The sequence below is a fragment of the Neomonachus schauinslandi genome, chromosome 10 (genome assembly GCF_002201575.2).
Source record: "Neomonachus schauinslandi chromosome 10, ASM220157v2, whole genome shotgun sequence".
In the NCBI taxonomy this organism is placed as follows: Eukaryota; Metazoa; Chordata; class Mammalia; order Carnivora; family Phocidae; genus Neomonachus; species Neomonachus schauinslandi.
The window spans coordinates 6,788,853-6,812,393 of record NC_058412.1 but is presented as its reverse complement, the minus strand read 5'-3'; the positions used below and the strand labels follow the sequence as shown (position 1 = coordinate 6,812,393).

Below are 23,541 nucleotides of genomic sequence, written 5' to 3'. Positions count from 1 at the left end.
AATCAATGCTAGAAGAGAAATCCTTGTATATATCTTTGCTTGAATTATTTTATTATTAACTTGTCCAATTATTTTCTTTGATTAGATGCAGTAAGTGGAATTGTGGATAAAGGTATTTACTTTTCTGAGCTTTTCTAAGCATTTCATCAACTACACTGCGGAAAGAACGTGCCAGCTCATTTACAACCCCCTCCCGGCCCCAAACTGACCCTGATAATAAACTGTGGCCCGGTTTTCCCCGCCGCCAGGTCCAGCACTCTTGTTCATCTGTGCCCAAGTGTTAAGCAAACAGTGAGGTTTTGTACTTTCAATCCGTATTTCCTCTAATTACTAGTGGATCGGAGCTGAACATCCGACTCATGTGCTTGCTGGCTGTCCAGACTTCTTCTCTAGTGAACCACTTGGTTATATTCTTAGCTTATTTTTCTAGTGGGGTAAAATAAACTAGTGTCTCCTCAAAGCATCTATATAGTCAAAGAACATAAATTTAAAACCTATGTTGTTTGTTTAGTAGAACTGTTCTAATCTTCAAAAACAAGACTGTAAGATATACTTATTCACTTATGCTTATGAAATAATTATGCAGGATCTGTAGCGTAAGACCAGAGCAGGCCCCAAGATCTTGAATCCCATTGTTTGGAAAAGCCACTTGGATCTTGCTGGTAAAACCAGAGAACAGCTTCTCTGAAAAAATCTGGAATCAACTGGATGCCAAATAAGAGAAATGGACTCAGGCCTCTCGTGCAAAAGTAAGTGACGGGGAATATACACACAAGAACCGTGTGCTGTGCAGCAAGGCGCAAGAACACTTAAGACAGGGGCGCCTGGGTGGCTCAGTCGTTAAGCATCTGCCTTCGGCTCAGGTCATGATCCCAGGGTCCCGGTATCGAGCCCCACATCGGGCTCCCTGCTCAGTGGGAAGCCTGCTTCTCCCTCTCCCACTCCTCCTGCTTGTGGTCCCTCTCTCGCTGTGTCTCTCTCTGTCAAATAAATAAATAAAATCTTAAAAAAAAAAAACCACTTAGGACAGGATGGGGAAGAAGCAAGAACGCAGGGCGCCTGGCCGGCTCGGTCAGAAGAGCATCCGACTTTTGATCTTGGGGTCGTGAGTCTGAGCCCCACACTAGGTGTAGAGATTACTTAAAAAATAAATAAGCTTAAAAAAAAAGAAAGAAAAAAAACAGGAATGTGTAACTTTACATATAATAACATAAAGCCTGTAAAAAGCAAATGTAGAAAAAAACACTGGAAGGAAATGCCAAAATGCGGAAGTGAGCTGTCTGGTGTGAGACCAGAGATTACTTTTGTTTTAACTTTCTTTCCCAAATGTCCTGAAATGTGGGAAGGAGCAGCTACATACCCGTGTCTCCAAGTTTATATTAGCAGTTTTCCCGTCCACTGTGACACTGAGAATAGAACCATCTTTTACACTTACACAGTCTTCTCCAAATATGTCCCTTAAAGATAAACAAAGATGCAATATTAGTGCAAAATGCATTAACAAGTAAGTCAAGTACATTTTTATATACCAGGGGAAAAATAATATTGAAGATAACCCCTAGTTCTGAAGTAGAATACTTCTATCTATTCCTGAGATGTATTTAATTTAACTTCACATATTTTACTAATTTTATAAGATGGTTAAAGTACACAGCAATCATTTAGTAAGACTGCTTTCTTCAGGGGCACCTGGCTGGCTCAGCTGGTAGAGCATGTGACTCTTGATCTCAGGGTTGTGAGTTCGAGCCCCACGTCGGGCCAAGCGCTTACTTAACAAAAAAAAAGCATGCTTTCTTCAGCTGGTATTGTGCTATGCACTTTATACACATGATCTTAACTTACAATTTTAGTAAGAAGCCTCTTTTACACAGGAGGAAAACAAGACCCAGGGAAGGGATTTGCCTGCAGCCCCCACGGCTGGAAGGCAGTGGGGCTGGGATTGAAATGCAGGCATCTCCACTGAACAGACTCAAGTCCGCTGCTGTCTGCTCCTCTGAATCAATTTCAAACGCCTCCTTTGAGTTAAACTCTTCACTGACCATCTGCTATGTGCCAACTTCTTAGGGACGGAAGTCACTGAGACACTGCGTCTGTCTCCAAGGAGCTAGAGTTTAATCATTAATTTCCACGTCCGTCCGCATCAGTTACCCAGGCACCTGCAACCGCCATCCAAGCAGCAGGCTGGAGCCAGGCCGGGAAGGGCAGCCCGCGGTCTGACAAGCCAGACGGGCCGGCACTGCCCACACGGAGCCCGCGGGGTCGCGGGGAGGCCCGGCCAGCCGCCTGCTCTTTTAGGAAGTTAATGGTAATAAATACGTTTGAATAAACTCGGCTGGGTAACCTAGTTACTAAGGAAAAATGCTCTATTTTAACTACAGAAATATATTCAAAAGGTAGGGAAAAAATATCTCATGTTCATGTAATCAATTACTGGTTTGTTTACAGAAACCAGTAAACTCCTACCTACACAATACTAAGGATTTAAACAACTGGAGTTTTTAGATTATGATCGATTGGAAGTTTAAACACTCCGGAATGTCACGTTCACGAGGCGAATGTAAGCTCTGGCTCTTTGGCTCCTGTTCCTATTTCTCACAGTTCACGTGTGTGTGTGGAAGGGCGAGGAAGAGGGGCAGGGCGGCGGCCGGGCCAGCAAGCCGCGGAGAGAAGGCGGGAGGGCGGCGGGCTGTCAGGATCGCCCGCAGCCCAGCGAGCTTCCCTCCGGCGCCACCGACTGTGCTGCCTGGGGGCTTAGCCCGTCCAGGGCAACACCGGTTTGCTCTCCGCGAAGCTTCCAGCACCAGCGCTGCCAGATGGCACCACTGTTCCAGTCACGTGCCCCGCAGGCCCCGCAGACCCCGCAGGCCCAGGCCACCTGCCTTCCGCGGAAGCGCTTTTTAACCTGGACTCCCGGGAGGGGCTGCGGGGACGGGCGTCTAACCCCTCGACGACAAAGATAAAAGCGTGGGTGGCTGTGTGTTAAGTTGCGCAGTCTCACCCGACTGTCCCGGGCGTCCAGGATCTCGAATGATTAGGACACTCAGGCTGGCAGGTCGGGCTTTCCGAAACTGCAGAGTGCAGCCCTCTGCAGACAAGAGTCGGGGACGGGGCGGGGGCGGCGGGGACGACTGCTCTGACCGCAGGGGTGGGGACACAAACACAGAAGCTGCTGCCTTTTGAATGGCACTGCCTGTCCCTGTTCCCACCTGTGAGCTACTTTCCAGTCTGTACGACAGGGATGCTTTTTAATATCAAAATGGCAACACCAAGAACATTTTTCTGAAGATGTGTGGTAGCTTCTTCTAGCAAGGTCACCTCTGAAAGCCTATCCGTTTTTTAAAAGCTACTAATTGGCTGCCTTAAAAGATTATCAGTGAGGAATTTGGGGGGAAGGAAGGAACAGACAGGTTAACATAAAACCTCCAATATGCAGAGGACCTTCTTTTGTTAAGACATCTAGTCAATGAACTTTCCATTTAAATACAGAGGCAGTTAATAAAAGTGAGAAAAAAAAGTAGAAGCAGTCACTCAATAAGAATTTGAGAGATACTATGTTCAAATCTTTTAATTTTCCTTTTCTTGGCATAATACATAGCTTAAATGGTGGTTATCCACTATGATGCAAGTGATTATTTTATCTGGAAAAAAAATCCCCAAATCAGTATCTAAAAAAATTTTTATTTTAAGTAGGCTCCACACCCACTGTGGGGCTTCAACTCATGACCTTGTGATCAAGAGTCACATGATCCACTGACTGAGCTGGCCAGGAGCTCCCCCAAATCAGTCTTAAAGAGTATTTGAGAAAAAGGGAAAGACCTAATATCTGGTGTTTAGAAAAATACTGAGTTTAAAGGTACTCCTTAGTTTACAGACTTATTATCTGAGAAGAGTCCAGAAGAAAACCATTCTTAACGCAGAACTCACATTTAAGGAGAACATGTATAGTAATTCTTAAAGGCACATTAACACCAGGTGAAGAGTTTAGTACTTGACCTTAGTAAAGATGTACGAATCTCAGTCGACCATGCCAGAAAGAGCTAACCAAGGTCACAGGTATTTGGAACTAGCTAGAGTGTTAGCTGGAAGGATGAGGTTCAAACCACTTTATGGATACAAACACAGACATTCAGAGCAATTAAGAGACCTGTCTGAGCTTCACAACCATCAGTGAGCCAGAACTAAATCCCGGCCTCCTCCTTCCCGCCCTTCGCCTCACCACCCCTTATGGGGCAATAATGGGGACAATACTTACTGGAGCATGATCTCCAGCCTCTTGCTATAAACGTGCATTTCTAATTTTTTAGAAACCTTTTGTACTGCACCTGGGGAAAAAAAAGCAACAGAGATCAATTTCCAAATTCTTACTTAGAATAGTTCCTGAGTCAATATCAGAACACAGTTACTGATAAGATTTAAGGTGATCAACTATGGAATCCTTCAAGTGACAAACAAACCATCTACCTGCTGAGGCAAATTGCTATTTTCATCCCTTTATCTTTTGTTCTTGTTAAATGCATAACCACAAAATGACATTTAAGATTACTTTACATTTTATTTATAATGCTCCTCAAACTTTTCCACATTTCATGTATGTACGGAAGTAACCTTGTAACTCTAGGACTCCTGGGGCACATCCTGGCTCAGAGATCTCTGGAGCTTTCATTTTACCTAAAACATTATATAACTTTTGCATTCTTGTACCTATACTGATTTTAATAAAATTAATATTTAAAACCATGCACCAGTTAGATCACTTAGCTTTCCCTCCCCAAAACACGGTAATCTGACAGTTCAGGAAGATGATCTGGTGTTTCAAGTGTGCCCCGGGACATCAGTAAGTGCCCCCCAGCCCATCACCAGCAGCAAAACCATGCAGAACTGTCTGGCAGTTCCTTGAAAAGTGAAACATTCAGTTAGCATATGACCCAGCAACTCTACTCCCAGGTACAGACCCAAGAGAAGTGAAAACACATGTCTACACAAAAACTTGTACATCAATGCTGAGAGCAACATTATCCATGACAGCCAAATGGTAGAAACAACCCAAATGTCTATCAACTAATGAATGGAGAGACAAAATGTGGTATACAATGGAAAATTATTTCGCCATGAAAAGGAATGAAGTCTTGATTCATGCTACAACATGTATGAAACTTGAAAGCATTATGCTAAGTGAAAGAAGCCAGTCACAAAAAACCGTGTATTATGATTCAATTTTTATGAAATGTCCAGAAGAGGTAAATCCATAGAGAGAGAAAGTAGGAGAAAAAAAAAAGCAAGCAGATTAGTGGCTATCTTGATTGGGGGCTGATAGCTAAAGAATATGACGTTTCTTTGTGGAGTGATGTGTTTTCAAAGTTGATCATAGTGAACCTACTCTGTGGAAAAGAGCCAGACTGCCATTTTTCCTAAGTTATTCTGTAAGTCAGACTACAGTTACTCTGATTGCTTTTAAATCATGAGGCTTTTTCCTTCTTTTTAAAAAATGCAGGTCTCACTGGTATATAACATTATATTAATTTCAGGTATACAACATGATGATTTGATATTTGTATACACAGCGAAATAATCGCAAGAAGTGCAGTTAACCATCCATCACAACCCACAGTCGCAAAAGGTTTTCTCCTTATGGTGAAATAGTTTTGAGTTTTAACTGAATATACAATGAACCAGATGCCAGCCAAGAAAGCTATATAATAAAACCTTATACTTTAATTATAATCATTAATTCTGTTAAGTATTAAACAAGCATTTAACTGACATGTAAAATCCCATGAAATACATTAAAAACTATCTAAGCTATGAAACTATTAAAAGAAACTTTCCAAATTCTGAGTGCACATGTATGCATATTTGCCTATTTATCACTAATATTTATGACAAACTCCTCAGATACCCAAGATTATATGTGTACAATGTGAAATCATAGTTATCTATGTACACCTGCCTCTAGTAGGCGTGTGTGTCAGGACACAGACGTGCTGAAAACAGGTGCAGTGCCAAACGGAAGGACGTAATGGAACAGAAGAACATAAAAGAATATATTTTGAAAATGCTTAAGCTTGGCTGTGTGTCCTTGATGAGAACAGGGGGATACAGAAATTGAAGGCGGGGCTAAACACACACACACAGATAAAAACACAAGTTGTATTTCCAGGCTAATGTAGCACATACACTCCTTGGGTCACTGTCTTCTCTCTTTAAAATTCATCTTGTCTGCTTTCTCTCACCCTCTGTATCTAACCCAGCAGGAAAGACTGCAGGCTTGACCTTCAACCCATCTCCAGAACCCAAGCACTTTCTGCCACCCCCCCACCCGCATGGCCACAAAAGCTCTCAACTGAAACACCTGCTTTCTTTACTTGCCCTCCCAGTCTCTCAACGAGCACCAGCGCAACCCTTTAAAAACCTTACAACATAACATGCTTCACTCCGACTACAAGTCCAAAGTCCTTAAAATGGTCCATAAAGCCCTACACTTCTGCCCCTGCTCCAAACCCTATGAAGCCGCCCTGGCGCTCACTAGACCACCAGCTCCCCGGTGCTCACTAACCATCTGCCGTGTTCGCTGCTATGTCCTGAGCACCGAGAATAATACCTGCCCAACAGAAGGTGCTCGATAAATATTTGTCAAATGAATGCTAGCTTTGCAAGCACCTCATTGCTCCAGAAGAACAGACTCTCCTTTTCTGAATACAACACAAAGCAGGGAAGCACTAGGGAACCCAGGGCCGCCAGCTAATTCAGCACAGTTAACTCATGGAAAAAACCCTCTTGTAGCCTGTCTGCAGTGACTCCCTGGGGAGTGCCCAGATGCTAACCTTAGGAAGCAATGTTTACACTGTTGTTATTATTATTAAAAATGGATCACTAATAATATAATAGCCATTGCTGACTAGCACAGATCAGAGTAAAGGCACACTTTCACTCTGGACCAGAGTACTAATAGAAATGCGCAATATAAAGTCAGACCCATCTAAGGTCGCTCACGCGCTCCTTCCTGTTCGACACAGACAGGACACATTTGGTGATTATCTGTTTTCGTTTTCCAGCACAGTCGCTAAGCGGCAGCTTTGTCACAGCTGCAGATGGCGTCTGGACACCAAAGTCGACAGGCTCAGGCCCGACACGCCCCGAGGCCCCTGCCCCACCACGCAGCGCGGAAACGGGCTCAGGGTGGCTACGACGTGACACGGCCCTGAAGACCCCCCAGCATCCTAACACTGTTTGTGCGTAATGTCTCATATTTCAGAAAAGTACACAAATACCTGACAAAAATACTGACATCAGGCGCTTATATCACAGGACAGACTTCATTTTACAAAAGGGTTATCAAAATGCAGTGAACAGAAAGGAGTCCAGGAGGTTAAAGCAATTCAGTTCCAAGTGTCTGATCTGAACAGAACGAAGCTAAGATACAAAGGGAAGGCCGGCTGTGTTCTCAGGGAAGTGGGCATCGATCCTGAGGCGTGTGCCCACTCAAGGCTCTGGGTTTGAGCCCTTCCTTCTTGTTCTCTGCCCTCCACTCTGCCCCTCAGCGCGCCACCACTCATCGGTTGTGACGTCAGCGCAAGGAAGCTCCTCCTTCCCACACACCTCCACCTCGCGCTTTGTCCTTTGTATTTCTATCACCTAAGGAAAATGTAAAATAGGAAAATAAGAAAAACCTGACAACCGCCTTTCGCGCTGTTCCGCCACACGTGTACTTCTGTGCCTGGGGGCACATGCTGACACTGAGTGGGCACCCCGGGAGAACCCGGGCTCGTGGAGGTGCCATCCTACATGCACATGGGGTGGCCGCTCCCCACCAGCTAATTCCACCAACACAGGTCACCAGCGGCGTCCAGATGAACGTTTTCACCATTTTTTACTATTACTCAAAACAAATTCAAGCGCTCACCAGTACCTCAGATAAGTAAGTTAGATTCGTCTAGGGGTGCCTGGGTGGCTCAGTCGTTAAGCGTCTGCCTTCGCTCAGGTCATGATCCCTGAGTCCTGGGATCGAGCCCCACATCGGGCTCCCTGCTTGGTGGGCAGCCTGCTTCTCCCTCTCCCACTCCCCCTGCTTGCGTTCCCTCTCTCTGTCAAATATATAAATAAAATCTTTAAAAAAAAAAAAAAAGATTCGTCTAGGTATTTATTCGGTTCATCATACAGACGCGGTCAGGTACAAGACAATGGATTATTAAGTATCCAGCAAAACGTTTTTTCCTCCTGCAATCAAAGACTACCTACTTGTTTATTCTTTGTAATTTCAAGGAAGAGAATCATTTTCTCAGAGCACAACCTGGTACCATGAGAAGAGTAAAGGCTGGGAGGCTTCCCCGAATTCTTCATGGGCTACCTTCCATGCCAATGAAGCGTTACACTGAGTTATGTATAAAATAGATAACAACTGGAAAGAAATAACACAGATATCTTCACTAGTGTCTTCTTTGACTGAAAATGGCTACTTAGAAAAGAAAACCTAAAGTGACTGCAAAATTGCCCTAAGGAGGGATTCCATTCTGTTCAACGGGTTTTCCTGAACACCAACAGGGCCACCGATTTTCTTATTAGACTGCTGGCTCGATTCAGCAATATTTTGGAATTTCTGATTGAGAGGACTGTGACTAAGGAATTTTATCTTAGTGTTCATGGCAACCAGATTTTCGGCAACAGCACAAATAAAGACCCAGGACAAGAAGTAAAATATGAGTAACATGCAGTGTTATGCACATATTGTATCTTGAAGGCTACAGGAGTGGAACAAGCACATTTCAGATTCTAGAATTCTGTCTTCTGCTTTTTAGTTCACAGACCATGGGAGAAGTGAAAGAATTAATTGATAAAAATGCAATCATTCCGTACCTTTCCTTATCTTCGGGTTGGACTGGACTTCCAGTATCACGGTTGTTACTGTGTCTGCATACATGTCATTGGAAGGGTTTGCCAGCCACTGTGAAGAAAAGGGCAGCAGCAGAACGGTGTGAGCAGGGCCGGCCACAAACGCTGTGCGCGCTACCTGCGCATCCACGGACTGTACGTATGGGACTTTGTGTCGTGCATTTCCACTGACTGAAACTAACCTGCAATTAATAATGCTGGACTTCTCTAAGATGTACTGAGTGCTTCCTCTGCGGCAAGGGCTTTATGGGCATCCCCACACTTGATCCTCAGAACACCTTCATTTTACAGAGGTCACTTGCATGACGTAACACAGCAGTAACTCAGGTGCTGGGATCAAATGCAGATCCCTGAGCACTGGGTTTCATAAGCACACAGCATGGGAAGAAGGCGGTATTTTTAAACACTTCCTTTTGTTTCCCACACGAAGCCTAGGCCCCTTGCCCCTGCACATGCCCAGGGCTCCAAGACGGTTTTCCTCCTCTGCCAGGTGAATGTGGGACCAGGTGAATTATTTCAGGAACAAGTGCCTTCCCTAATGTGTAAGGGGCGCTTGGGGGCTCAGTCGGTTGAGCGTGCTACTCTTGATTTCAGTTCAGGTCGTGGTCTCGGGGTCATGAGATGGAGCCCTGTGTGTGGGCTCTGCGCTCAGCAGGGAGTCTGCTTTAAGATTCTTTCCCGGGGCGTCTGGGTGGCTCAGTTGGTTGAGCGACTGCCTTCGGCTCGGGTCATGATCCCGGAGTCCCGGGATTGAGCCCCGCATCGGGTTCCCGGCTCGGCGGGGAGCCTGCTTCTCGTCTGACCCTCCCCCCTCTCATGCTGTTTCTCTCTCGCTCGCTCTCTAATAAATAAATAAAATCTTTAAAAAAAAAAAATTTTTTTCCCGCTATCCCTCTCAAAGCTTGTGCATGCGCACTTTCTCTCTCCCTCTCTCCAAAAGAAATGGCCAAAATCTTAAAAAAAAAATCTGTAAGAACAGAACAGCAGACCATCTAGATGGGGAATTTACATAGGATTCTACCTCGAGGCAGAGAAAGAGATGAGGTACTTCCCTGGATCATCTGGTTCCAGGATTCACTTTGAAATTCCTTCTTTAAACTTAACAGATGCCAAGTTATCAAAATCAACCATCAAATTAATTTGGTGTCTGGGTTCCAAATTCTACCAGTAGGAATTTAAAATTCTAATAGTAGGAACCACACACAGTGGTTTCTAGCCTTTGTGTATTTGGGTCAAAGTAATATTGCTTATTTGAATTTTCAAAATTCCACTCTTAAGAGCGCTGCGTGACGTCTATTTGTTTCAAAGTAACAGAATTTGATTTTTATCTTGAGAATGTTGGATATTTTGATATAAGTGAAGACATCCAGCACTATCACAAAATTAGTTGGGACTTCTCACATGAGACCTATATTCACTACACATACTAAATATTAAGCCTTAATTTAACATTAGTTCCATTTCTTTTTTTTTTTTTTAGATTTTATTTATTTATTTGACAGAGAGAGACACAGCGAGAGACGAAACACAAGCAGGGGGAGTGAGAGAGGGAGAAGCAGGCTTCCCGCAGAGCAGGGAGCCTGATGCGGGGCTCAATCCCAGGACCGTGGGATCATGACCGGAGCTGAAGGCAGACACTTAACAACTGAGCCACCCAGGCACCCCTCATTTCTTTTCTTTTCAACTAGGCTCCACACCAGGCATGGAGCCCAGTGCAGGCCTTGAACTCATGACCCTGAGATCAAAACCTGAGCTGAGACAGTTGAGCTGGATGCTCAACGGACTGAGGTACCCAGTTGCCCTTAATACTAGTTTCTATGTTATTGGAACTACATAGGAAGTGCCCAGCTATGTCACATTTAAAGCTGATCTGGGCAAGAAAAATATGCACACACACACATATATTTTTCCTGATTGAGAAGAAACAAATTTTCTCTATAATTATATGTGAAGTCTTAAAATTTTTTCCCCTCCTTGTTTAGGTAAATGATCTTACTTCTAATACCACCATTCCTGGCTCCTGTATGACAGTGATATTTTTGAATACTTTCAGAGCAGGTTTTTCTTGAATTTCTAATTCTTCCACGTCACCTGAAAAAAAGAGTATCAAGATGTATATAATTTTCTGATAATCTTCCAGAGGCATTATTATTGCTTTGTTTATAGAGACAGCTGAAATAAATCTGATACACAATGAAAAAATTACCCATTTGTGTACTTAGATTTCAAATAACTAAGTTTTATGTGAACTGCTTGCAGCAACTGAAAGATCTCAACATGTATTAAACTCATATAATGAGGCAGGATTTACCTTGGACCCTCAACATTTTTTCAGTCACAAACTTTGGTGATTGTCAAACATGTGTTTATGTAAGAGATTTAGCCACTAGCATCTTAAAATTTAACATGAGACCAGTCAACTACTTCCAACTAGTCACTTCTGCCTTCTGTCTTCATAGACTTCATCACTCTACAGGAATATTCTGTTGTTTAAAAGGAGACTTTTCTGGTCCTCCCAGGAACCTCTTAATTAAGGGTTAATTTTATTATCTTTCTGTGTTATGACCTATAATTCTGATATGACGATCTGAAGTAAAAGAAAAGAAGATTTTCTTTCTACTGGTTTATTTTATGGTTGTATTTTGCTATTTGAATTATGAAGAGCATATTAATATAAAGTATAATTTATTATTCAAATGTTCCTGCTTATTAGAGGGAATCCACACCTTTTAACTTAGTCAGTGCCCCTTATTATGTTCATGCCCCAAAATCTCTAGCTCCGAATGGTCTAATATGAAAAATGAACAGGTTTGCTGTTTTACTGGCCTTTGGCCAGCGGTCATGTGTTCTTGTAAAACCTGCTGTATAAACTGGTCCTGATGGAACCAGAAAACTTATTTTCTGAATAAGAAAAGAAATAGATGAAATTTAGCACTAGCATACACTAAAGTGGATTTTAAACACGAGGAGCAAAGATTACTGATTTTAGAATTTTCAGTGGATCAAGGATAAGAAGTATAACACAATTTTAAAAATTTATGAGTACACTTTCAAAAATTCACCAAAGCTGAGAACATGTCCAAGCAAAGTACAAATAAAATTTGTGCAAATTCTGAGATAATTACCCAAATTAAATAACATCCTTTCTCAGATATATACTTATCTTACTCAAAAGCAGAAAACAATTAGGTGCATTTTAACAAATACACACACCTGTCAATTTCTGTAGTTGGTAATAGAGCAAATTAAAAGGACCGGTATAGGGAATGGCTTGGGTCTGTTTCACAGTGCTCATGGCCAAGTCAGTATAATCTGAAGAGGAAATTAGAATAAATACACTTTAAGTAACAATACTAATCACACAAAATACAATCTGCAATCTACAATCTGCGCATACAGGGGTAGAGGGAAGTTAAAGCAAGGTAAACAAGAACATGTTTTTCAGAAAGAGTATAAGGTGCTCCTTAATCTCTTTCCACCTTACATTTCCCCCTTTAACTCCCTACGCCCACCCCTGCTCCCCGACTAGTTAGCTTATGCTTCAGCTATAAGACAGCAGCCTCACTGCCCTGAAAACATCGGGTCCCTGCAGGTCCCCAAGCCAGTACACCCCAGCTTGTCCTCTGCTGATTCCGGGCTTGGCCACTCCCGACAACCCTTCACCACGCAGCACAAGTGCTACAAAACCTTTCCGACTCTTCTAGACCTGTTTGTTCTCTCCTCACAAACTTAGGCACTTCTCTATGTCACTCAGCGTGGTGACTAGCTCTGGACAAGGATGCTTCTCTCATGAGGCAGCATCCAGGGGCCGGGGCTGTGCTCTGTAGCGCATCGTTAGTCCTCCAGCACCCGGCCTGGTGCCTGGCCCAGAGCGGGACCGCACTCACCACTGGGAGGGGGACAACGGTGCCTGGCCCAGAGCGAGACCGCACTCACCGCTGGGAGGGGGACAAGTTATACTGCACCTGCGTGGTGCACTAAAGCTGACCGCCGGCCCAGCTCACAGATGAATACCTAAACCCTATTTCTTATCCTTTCATAAAGCACTTGTACTCTATTAGTGCTTTATTGTGCATAAAACGGAGCACAGTTATTTAACGTGATACCATATTTATGGCAAAAGTAATGGTGGCCCAGCATCTATATAGACAAACAACATAAAGGTCCAGCAAGCGATGTAAAAGTCTAGGTCATAAAGATCAAAATGCATGAGTGGGGAGTCCAAGGTTACTTCAGAAAATAAAAGCACCAGGACTCCACTGCGAAAGGTGGAAAACAGGCTTGTCAAGGGTCAGCAGGAGTGGTCAACCTTGGAGGTGAACTTATGTTCCCAATTAAGAAAAAAGTCCACAAAGAATTCAAACATTTAAATAGTTCAAGGAAGATTCCCCCCCCCCCCCAATTAAGTTATGTGCATTACTAACCCATCAATTTCTATGACTTGGCTGTTACTTAAAGTTTGGCCATTAGTAAGAGAAGTTTTCGTAGATTTTGTTTCAATGTGAAAATCAATTTATATTTGATGATTAATAGTATACTTACTGGAGAGATCACAAGGAGAAAGTATGTGATAATTAAAGTTTCTTTTAACAAGTATTCCTGAGACCCGCTGGCCTTGTTCTGGTTTCTTGTCTGCTAAAAAGCCCATGACCTATTAAAAAAAAAAAAAAAAAAAAAGGAGGTGGAAGTTCCAATTTTGGAAAACGCAATTATTCAGATACTCAATCATAATGATGCCCATTAGGCATTTAAAATCAAAAGTTGGATGCTTAACCAACTGTACCACCCAGGCGCCCCTCTAGTTAAACAAATTTTTAAATGCTGCTTACTATATTTCTTGAAGGTTTATAATGTATAATGGCCTAATAAAAACTCTGGGGGCACCTGGGTGTCTCAGTCAGTTAAGTGTCTGCCTTCAGCTGAGATCATGATTCCAGGGTCCTGGGTTCGAGCCCCGCATTGGGCTCCCTGCTTCTCCCTCTCCCTCTGCTGCTCCCCCTGCTTGTGTGCTCTCTCTGTCTCTCAAATAAGTAAATAAAATCTTAAAAAAAACAAGAAGTAAAAACAAAAACTCTGAAAAGTCCTGTTGTAAAGAAAGCAGCTTTTGTTCAACTCCGCTTCTCCTAAATTGACTGTAAAATTCCTCCCCCTCCCCAAATCTCAACCAGCAGAGCTTGGGAAATTTAATTCTTAGATTCCTAACTGAACACATTTTTCTATAGGTACAAGGTTGCTTCCATTAAACTGGCCACTGGAAAGTTTTGAGAATACGAGTTAATTCAGGAGTAAATACAACCGTCTCTGTCCTTTGGCAACAAAAGCCTCACATCTTAACTTCTGCTGACTTTTTTTCCTCTCAAACTCAACTGCAAGGAAGGATATTCATCAATTAGCCTTCTCATATCTGGCTCATTCTATATTAAAAGAACTGCTGTAAAGTTGCTCATTAATACATGTCTGATATTTAAAACTTCAGATAAATCATTAAAAAGTTCCCCTTAGAAGTATCTTAAAAAAAAATCTTAACAGGAGATACAATTGCAGCTACCTTACAGCATCCCTCTAAAACCTCAGGTAAGATTTTTAACTATTTTATTTTTAACTTCTGAAAATACTATATTTCAGCATCAAACATGGATAAATTTTTGTAAGTTCTATCATACCACATATATGCTTAAACATACGAGCCTATCTTTAGATTCTTTGGGAGAAGGACCAGTGGACAGAACAGTGTATTAGATGTAGTAATAAAACAGTAAGGAATATTTGTTTATTCTCAGACACAGGGAGGAAAAGGAAGTGGAGATGTGGATTACAAAGCTACCAAATTCAACTGCATTAAGATCTAATGTACTTGAAAACTTCCTACGTGAAGAAATGAATTAGCAGGACCAGAAGACCTAAAAAAGCATATGGATAAAATTCTTATACAATACTAAGTAGACAGAAATCATCATTAAGGACATTATCTTGCTTTGATGAAAAGAAGTCTGTATTTTTAAGACGTATACATTTCCCTTTAGAAAAGACCTGGATAAGATCAGAAACCACAACCTTTTACCTTGGCTAGCTTTTCTCCTCTGAAATTCAAGGTCACAGCTTCTGTATTCCGAGGATTATGAACCTCTATGTGAACTTCATCGTTGTCCTCATATTCTCGAATCAGGGCTGCTTTCAATCTGGCCATTTCATTCTGTTCTCCATGGACTAAAATCTACATAGAATGAATTGTAAGAATAGCCAAACTATGGAAAGAGCCAAGATGTCCATCAACAGATGAATGGATAAAGAAGATGTGGTATATATATACAATGGAATATTATGTAGCCATCAAAAGGAATGAGATCTTGCCATTTGCAACGACATGGATGGAACTGGAGGGTGTTATGCTAAGTGAAGTAAGTCAATCAGAGAAAGACATGTATCATATGATCTCACTGATATGAGGAATTCTTAATCTCAGGAAACAAACTGAGGGTTGCTGGAGTGGTGGGGGGTGGGAGGGATGGGGTGGCTAGGTGATAGACATTGGGGAAGATATGTGCTATGGTGAGCACTGTGAATTGTGTAAGACTGATGAATCACAGATCATACTTATGTACCTCTGAAACAAATAATACATTATATGTTTAAAAAAAGAGAGAGAAGATAGTAGGAAGGGAAAAATGAAGGGGGAAAATCGGAGTGGGAGACGAACCATGAGACTATGGACTCTGAGAAACAAACTGAGGATTCTAGAGGGGAGGGGGGTGGGGGGATGGGCTAGCCTGGTGAAGGGTATTAAAGAGGGCACGTTCTGCATGGAGCACTGGGTGTTATACGCAAACAATGAATCAGGAACACTACATCAAAAACTAATGATGTAATGTACGGTGATTAACATAATAAAATTAAATTTAAAAAAAAGAATGAATTGTAAGAGAGCAAAGGGAAACATCCTGAGTTCAGTTTAATGATGGCCCCTATCTGACTTTAATATGTGCAACAGACATATACTTGACGTTATTAAACGTAACGACTTTGAAGGACCTCCCGTCAATCAAACTTGTACAGTTATTTTCATTCTGTTTGGCTTTAAAAATCCTGAAGTAGAACTATTTTAAGAGAAAGTACAGACACTTCTACTTCAGGTGTTCCCACTAGTGAGATATACAACTGTATGGAAGTTGGACTTTTTCTAGACTTCTATGTTCAACTGTAAAGGGCTGCACTGCGTGACTTCTGTAGGCTCTGCCGGCTTTAGACGTAGGATTCTTCGACAAAACCATTGCTATTCTTACTAATGCAGAGAACACCCAGTTTTCTTTAGGTTTCCTAATACAAGACTTTCAAAAGAAGCTTTTTATGGGGAAAGAAAAAGACTTCTGATATTTTCTTCCGTTTATTATAGTAATACCAAATAGAATACTTTGGGACCAAATGAAATTGCCTTTGAGGGGTATTTACAATAACTGTATTAGATACCGGTCTCTTCCCATTCACTTCTATCATCTGTATTTTACAAGACAGATCATTCTTTTTTTTTTTTTTAATTCTTATGTTAATCCCCATACATTACATCATTAGTTTTAGATGAAGTGTTCCATGATTCATTGTTTGTGCATAACACCCAGTGCTCCATGCAGAATGTGCCCTCCTCAATACCCACCACCAGGCTAACCCATCCTACCCCCCCTCCCCTCTAGAACCCTCAGTTGGTTTTTCAGAGTCCATCGTCTCTCATGGTTTGTCTACCCCTCCGATTTCCCCTGCTTCATTCTTCCCCTCCCGCTACCTTCTTCTTCTTTTTTTTTTCTTAACATATATTGCATTATTTGTTTCAGAGGTACAGATCTGAGATTCAACAGCAAGACAGATCATTCTTAACCTACAGACTCCTGGTAGATGATTTCTTGCCTGGGCTCACAGAAGCCTACCTAGCATCACTCCTAGGCAGAGGCATATGGCCGAGTAAAGAGCCCAGCTTTGAGGCCTGGCTGCTCAAACACAAGTCCTGGCTCCTTAAGCGCTTCCTAGCTATGGAAACTCGGGCAAGTTACCTAACATCTCAGTTTTCTCATCTACAAATAGTTGTTGGTTGTAAGGAGTAAGCAAGTTGATGCATGTAAACCAGAGTACACGGTGCCTGGCTGGCTCAGTCAGTAGAGCACGTTACTCTTGAGCTCGGGGTTGTAAGTTTGAGCCCCATGTCAGGTGTAGAGATTGCTTAAAACATGAGTACAGTATCTGGCACATGGTAAATAATCAACGCTAACTGTTACTTATGGTTACCACTAACACTGTTGTTATTCTATCACGCAGATATACTTTTGCTGACCTGGTTACTGAAGAAAGGTAAGCATCGAGTTCAATCCTGTCAGCAGAAAGAGAGCCTGGAGAGCAATGAAATGGGACTGAGGATGAAGCAGTGACTGCCGAGAGAAAGGGCACTACCACACTTCCTCCCCGGCTTTAACACGTGGGAGCATTTCCATGAACCACATACACCAGGGAACCCCTGTGAGGAGCCTGCACTGTGACGAAATTCACAAAGCTAACAAGTAGGTGAGGGATTTTTCTCCACCCAAGACTCTGCTTATCAAGTAAGGGCCGCTGGCAAATCCCTGTGAGGACTTCCAGGCTAGAAAGAACTCAAAAATTAACAGAAGAGCACATGAAAGGATGCTCAACATCATTAGTCATTAGGGAAGTGAGAATCAAAACCACAATGAGATACCGCTTCACGCTTATTAGGAATGGCTGTAGTCACAAAAAGGCAAACAACAAGTGTTGGCGAGGATATGGTGAAATCGGAATGTTTGTGCCCTGCTGGGGGGATGCAGAATGGTGCAGCCACTTCGGGAGTTGAGTGACTCCTCCAAGAGTTAAGAGAATGACCCTATGATCCAGCGAACCCACTCCTTGGTGTATATGCAAAAGAAGTGAGAACAGGGGCTCACACAGATACTCAGAGGCCAGTGTTCACCGCAGCATGCATATTCCACATGCATGTGTGTGGTCTATACAAACAACAGAATGGTCACCCACACAGAAGAAGGGAGTTCTGATACATGCTACAATATGGATGGACCTTGAGCACATTCTGCTAAGTGCTGTAGGATTTCACCTTCATGCAATACCTAGGCCAGGCATATTCAGAGAGACAGAAAGTAAATTGCAGGTTACCTGGGGCTGGGGAGGAGGAAATGGGGAATTTTTCCTTAATAGGTACAGTTTCTCTTGGTTGCACAACACCGTGAATGTGATTCATGCCATGGAACTGCACAACTTAAAAATGGTTAAAATTGCAACTTCTATGTTATATATATTTTACCACAACGAAAAAAATTTAAGGAAAAAAACAACTAACAAAAGGCTATTTCGTCTAAACTACTTTTCAATAAATCTAGAAAGGGCACTTCATCTGTTTCCCACACACACACGTTCCCCAAGTGTTCTGTTGATTAAAAATACATATATTTTTTTAGCTTTCCTTTCTTATTCCCTCCCCAGTCCCACCAAAATAGAATTGTTATTTTCGTATTACATGAAACTTAAAAATATAAACAAATCACATCAGTAAAGAGCTATGTGATTTCATATCTATTTGGATCTTTAATTTTTACTATTATATGATTTGTCTTTCTCTCTTTCAGTATTATTAAGCATTTACTCCATGCCAGGCACCGTATTACATGCTTTAGATCTATGTTCTCTCATCCCTTCCTCATAATTACCTTACTAGGTATCATCATCATCCCTATTTACAATTGGGGCACAGAGAAGTTAAGTAACTTGCCCAGGGTTACCCAGCAAGTAAGGGGTGGAGCTGGGATTCAAAACAAGTAGTCACAAGCAAAGCCTGTGCTCTTAAGTTACTGGGGAGAATGGGGGAAGGGCATTGGAGTTGGGGCTGGGGGATCTGATGAGGGACCTCGGGTAAATGGAGACACAGTGCACAGCTTGACCAACTCAGAGGGGAGCTGCAAAGGTCAGGTGCAAGTGCTCGCAGAAGCCTTCTGCGAAACGGGACTACCTTAATGACAGACAGTGTCTGATTTGAAAACCAGCTGCAGTTTCTTGCGTATGTTTTCTTCCCCTTTAATGTTATAAATCAAATTCACAGACTAACCACATGAGGCGGTTTCAAAGCACGAATAAATTCACTGGTTTGCTGGTAATCTGTGTGAGCAGAGAAAGAAATGTAATCAACAGACATTTTCAGTGGTAACTTCTGTCCAGACATGGTAGTGATTTCTTCTGGCTCAGACATGATATGCTGTTAAAAAAAAAAAATAAAATAAAAGAAACAAAACAAATAAACTACCCAATCAGAAAAGAAAAGGTACATTTTCTACTTGTTAATGCAGCCACAAATTCTTACATTAAATTTGGGACCTTTAGCACAAAAAAGCATTCTAACAATTGACTTAGTAAATATCAAACACTTATTTTCTTGGTCGAGCAAATATTTAATCAGGAAAGCAAGTTAACTAAAATTCAATGTACTTGGAGTATTGGAAGTGGCAACTGTAACTTATGATCATAAAGGCAAACTTGGATTCCCAGCTCTTCTCCTGCTCTAAAAAGTCACTTTTCAGACAGATCTGTTTCTGTTCTGGAAATCTATTTTAAATACATAGCCAACACTGTCTGTGTGACTTAGAGAATACGCTAAAGTAATAAAAAACGGTCTAAATGGAGAATCACGAGGTATTTTTAAAAATAAGACAAGTTCTAGAAGAGGAGAGAAGAGGACGTGATGCTTGGATGTTCAGAAACTGCCTCTGGAGCTCTGCACGCATTTCCTACCATGCGTACATCCCTAAGAGTCAACATCAACCGTTGTGTATCAACAGGATGATGGGCAATCGACCCAAACACCTTCTGTGACCTTTCAAGAGAATACACACTGGCAAACTTCTTCTTCACTGAATGAGGGTATCCGTGTTTTTGCATTTGTCTCAAATAGGTTCCTTTCCACAGTTTTTACTGCGAATAGACGGGTGCTTCTCAGGCTGTAATGGGCCGCCTTGGCAATTCTGATTAGGAATAACACGGTGGTCTAAGACCATGGCTGACCTTGGCAAGCGTCCCTTCCACACAGTACCCTGCTATAATGACGCCGTTCCTCTTATCCGTGCACCAGCTTTCAAAGAGCTCTCTGGATAAGCCGCTCTGCATCATGCCTGGGGAGGCCATGACGACGCTGGGGCCAATGTCATCAAAATGATCCATGCTCTAAGAGGGGAAAAGGGATGGTAAAGGCATGCTGAGTACCAGGGTTTGGCAAGGCATTCCTCGTTTTCAAAGAATAACGAAAAGCTAGGTAAAAAGATTAATCACACTACTGAAAGGGCCTCAATGAGACTAGTAAACATTTTAAGTCCAATTTCTAAGCTCCTAAACAATGCAGGCTAGGAATGAAAGGAGAACAAAGTGATAAAAGGCAGTTAGTTCACACTGACCTTTTAAATCTCCTACTGATATTAATGGGCTATTAGGACCATTTTCATTGCTAAGGAGGTGGGCAGGAAAAAAGTTAAGAGTCAAAACAGCTTTCTATCTGCCCAAGATAGAACTCTGAAAGAATTTTCCCCTCACAATGGCCTTGCGCACTTCATAAAGATTTCGAGCTGGCCTAGAAATCCAACCAGAAAGTTCAACATTGTTTCTAGGGAAAACTTGGCTCTAACTCTTAAAAATCAACTTAAAAAATACTTCATGAATGGAGCCCATTTATAACTGGAAGATGACTTATAACTTGGATAATCTGGGGCATAATTTATTAAGATTAAAGCATTAGTTTCAATAAAAATATTTTTCTAAAACTATTTTTTTAACTAAAGAAAATCAGATTTTACTGTTTATTGAATGCTCTACAAAAGTGATGACAAAAGTTTTCACACACAGAATTTGCAGTGGAAATCAAAAAGATGATTAGGTTAGAGTAAGTATGGAAAAACTTAATATATAATGTAAGAGTATTTTTCTCATCAGGACCTCCTGTTTCCATGGCAGAGAGACCCAACTTAATCAGCAACAGTAAATACTGAGAATGTATGCAGACTTGGAACAAGTGGCAAAAATTGTTAAGCAGAAAAGAATGCCAGTTGCTAAACTGTTGTTTTCATGAAGAAAAACGGTGCCTGCTAGAGAAACAGTGAGACCTCAGCAAGAAGGACTGGGCCTCAGAATCAATGGCAGTAGCTGTGAGCACTACCGACTCCTCTGTGTTTACGGGTCCTTCCTCAGCACTCACCTTGAGGTTACTAATGTGCTTGAAAACAAAGGGATTATTGATGTTGATCTGTTTGCGGATTTTGTCATTCATGGCATTTACATACGTCTGGTATACTGCCATGCACTTCTTGGCCAAAGAGGACGCGTAGTATATGGGAATATCATGGAGTTCTGGGTGATTCTGCCAGTACTCATCTAGAGAGATTTTATAAGAAACAAATTTCATTTTGTTGTGTGGGGTATATAGTTCAAATAATAAACGAATTAGAAGAAATTCAGACAACCAAGAAATAAAGCCTAGAATTATATATATACAACAGTATTTATATATATATTTATACAACTATATATATATTTCCCTCTCTCACAATTTTTGTAAATGACTAATTTATGTGTTAATAGCAGATATCAAGGTTTGGACTGCCCTGGGGTGTTCGAAATACAATTTGTCATTACAAGCACACACAACAATTCGTTCAGCATGTCAGCTCTGTCTGTAGTAATTACTACCCTGGTTAAGGGTAAACCCCATTCAAGACACTGCTGTGCATGGGGCTGGAAAGCCGGCGGGGGGGGGGGGGGGGCCTGCTGGTCTTGGCTGTTTTCCTTGAGGCCATCTCCTCTCTCCGGTCCCTTCTGGTCCTATCCACAGTAGGCCTCATCCTCACGGCTCTGCACCTGGTAGGCCTCTCACAGGGCTCGGCCCTGCCTGCAGACACCCAGGTAATAGTAAGTGGGTGCTCCTTCCTGGGACGCATTCCTAGTAGATCTTGCCTTCTGCCCTCAGGAGGGTCCCTGTTCCACGCTGGCTTCCCATTTTTCCTGGACAGTCTGGGGACACCAATACCTTCCAGTACATTCCATCTTGCTTTAGTCAGTCAGCTTCCTGTAGGCTGCTTGTAATCGAGGCTCTAGTTCCTGCCCCTTGGTTTCCCTGGTGGCCCTGCAGCCCAGAGGCAGGGATGGCTAGCGGCACGAGCAGTGGCTGCCATTTCCTGGGCGTGCTGAGCAGGGCTCCCATAGGCGTCTGCGACCACAGAGAGAGCACACAGGGTCCGCATCTTACAGAAGGAATGGAGGCTCAGAAATACCAAACCCTGTGCCCAAGATCCAAGATCACACACCAGAATGTGGGCAGCTAGGATTTGATACCCACAGGTGGCCCAAGGCTCTGGGATGCAGACTCTGGTTAGAAAGGGTGCTCCTTCTTTCAACACATGTTGGCCCCTCTTGTGCTTTAGCTCCGGGCCAAGGCGCAGAGGCTCTCGTGGAGCAGCGGGAGGGACTTCCAGGGTCTGAAGGCTCCTGGCCCTGGCTAGGCTAACATTTTTTTTTCAAATTGAAGTACCACTGACATATGATATCCTATTAGTTTCAGGTGTATAGCATAGTGATTCGATATTTTTATACACTACAAAATGATCCCCATGGTAAGTCTAGCTACCATCCGTCACCAAAGTTATTACAATACCACTAACTATATTCCCTATGCTGCAGATTACATTTCCATAACGTCTTTATCGTCTAACTGGAAGTTTGTACATTTTAATCCCCTTCACCTGTTTCACTTGACCCCTAAGGCCTCCCACGTCTGGTAAACCAACAGTTTGTTTCCTCTATCTATGAGCCTGTTTCTGTTTGGTTTGTTCATTTGTTTTGTTTTTTAGATTCCACGTGTAAGTGAAGTCATATGGTATTTGTCTTTTTCTCTTATTAATGGCAAGATTTCATCCTTTTTTGTGGCAGAGTAATATTCTCCACTGTCTCTGTATACCATATCTTCTTTATCATTCATTCATCAGTGAACACTTAGGTCATTTCCATGTCTTGGCTATTATAAATAATGCTGCAATGAACAGAGGGTGCATATATGTCTTTAAATTGGTGTTTTCATTTTCTTTGGATAAAAACCCAGAAGTAGGACTGCTAGATTATATGGTATTTTGATTTTTAATTTTTTGAGGAGCCTCCATATGGTGGCTGCACCAATTTACATTCCCACCAACAGTGCACAATGGTTCCTTTGCTCCACATCCTCGCCAACATTTAATCTTTTTTTTTTTTTTTTGTCCTTTTGGTAATAACCTATCTGGCAGGTGTGAGGTGGTATCTCATCTCACTGCGGTTCTGATTTGCATTTCCCTTGAATGATGAGTGATGTTGAGCATCTTTTTATGGGCCTGTTGGACATCTGGATGTCTTTTGTGGAAAAATGTTTTTCCAGTTCTCTGCCCATTTTCTTAATCAGGTTGTTTTTTGATTTTAGGTTGTGTAGGTTCTTTATATATTTTCGTTATTAACCCTTTACCAGATGTATGATTTGCAAATATCTTCTCCCTTTTTGTTTTGTTTAATATATTTTATTTATTTATTTTTGAAAAAGATTTTATTTATTTGACAGAGACATAGCGAGAGGGAACACAAGCAGGGGGA

At 42.1% G+C, this 23,541-nt stretch overlaps 1 protein-coding gene across 4 annotated transcripts in view; it reads right to left on the bottom strand.

Moving 5' to 3' along the window:
• Positions 1-23,541, bottom strand: part of CPSF3 (cleavage and polyadenylation specific factor 3) — a 43,812-nt gene that overhangs the window by 988 nt on the left and 19,283 nt on the right. For 3 of the 4 annotated variants that reach the window (XM_021697787.1, XM_044919000.1, XM_021697790.2), the window contains 10 exons: positions 21,128-21,303; positions 19,948-20,106; positions 18,998-19,144; positions 14,948-15,100; positions 13,429-13,537; positions 12,100-12,198; positions 10,883-10,977; positions 8,851-8,938; positions 4,253-4,322; positions 1,361-1,457 (listed from right to left, as the gene is read on the bottom strand). In XM_021697787.1, coding sequence (XP_021553462.1) covers positions 1,361-1,457; positions 4,253-4,322; positions 8,851-8,938; positions 10,883-10,977; positions 12,100-12,198; positions 13,429-13,537; positions 14,948-15,100; positions 18,998-19,144; positions 19,948-20,106; positions 21,128-21,303 — 1,193 coding nt within the window. The remainder of the gene's footprint in view (positions 1-1,360; positions 1,458-4,252; positions 4,323-8,850; positions 8,939-10,882; positions 10,978-12,099; positions 12,199-13,428; positions 13,538-14,947; positions 15,101-18,997; positions 19,145-19,947; positions 20,107-21,127; positions 21,304-23,541) is intronic. The other variant, XM_021697788.2, reaches the window with a different exon arrangement.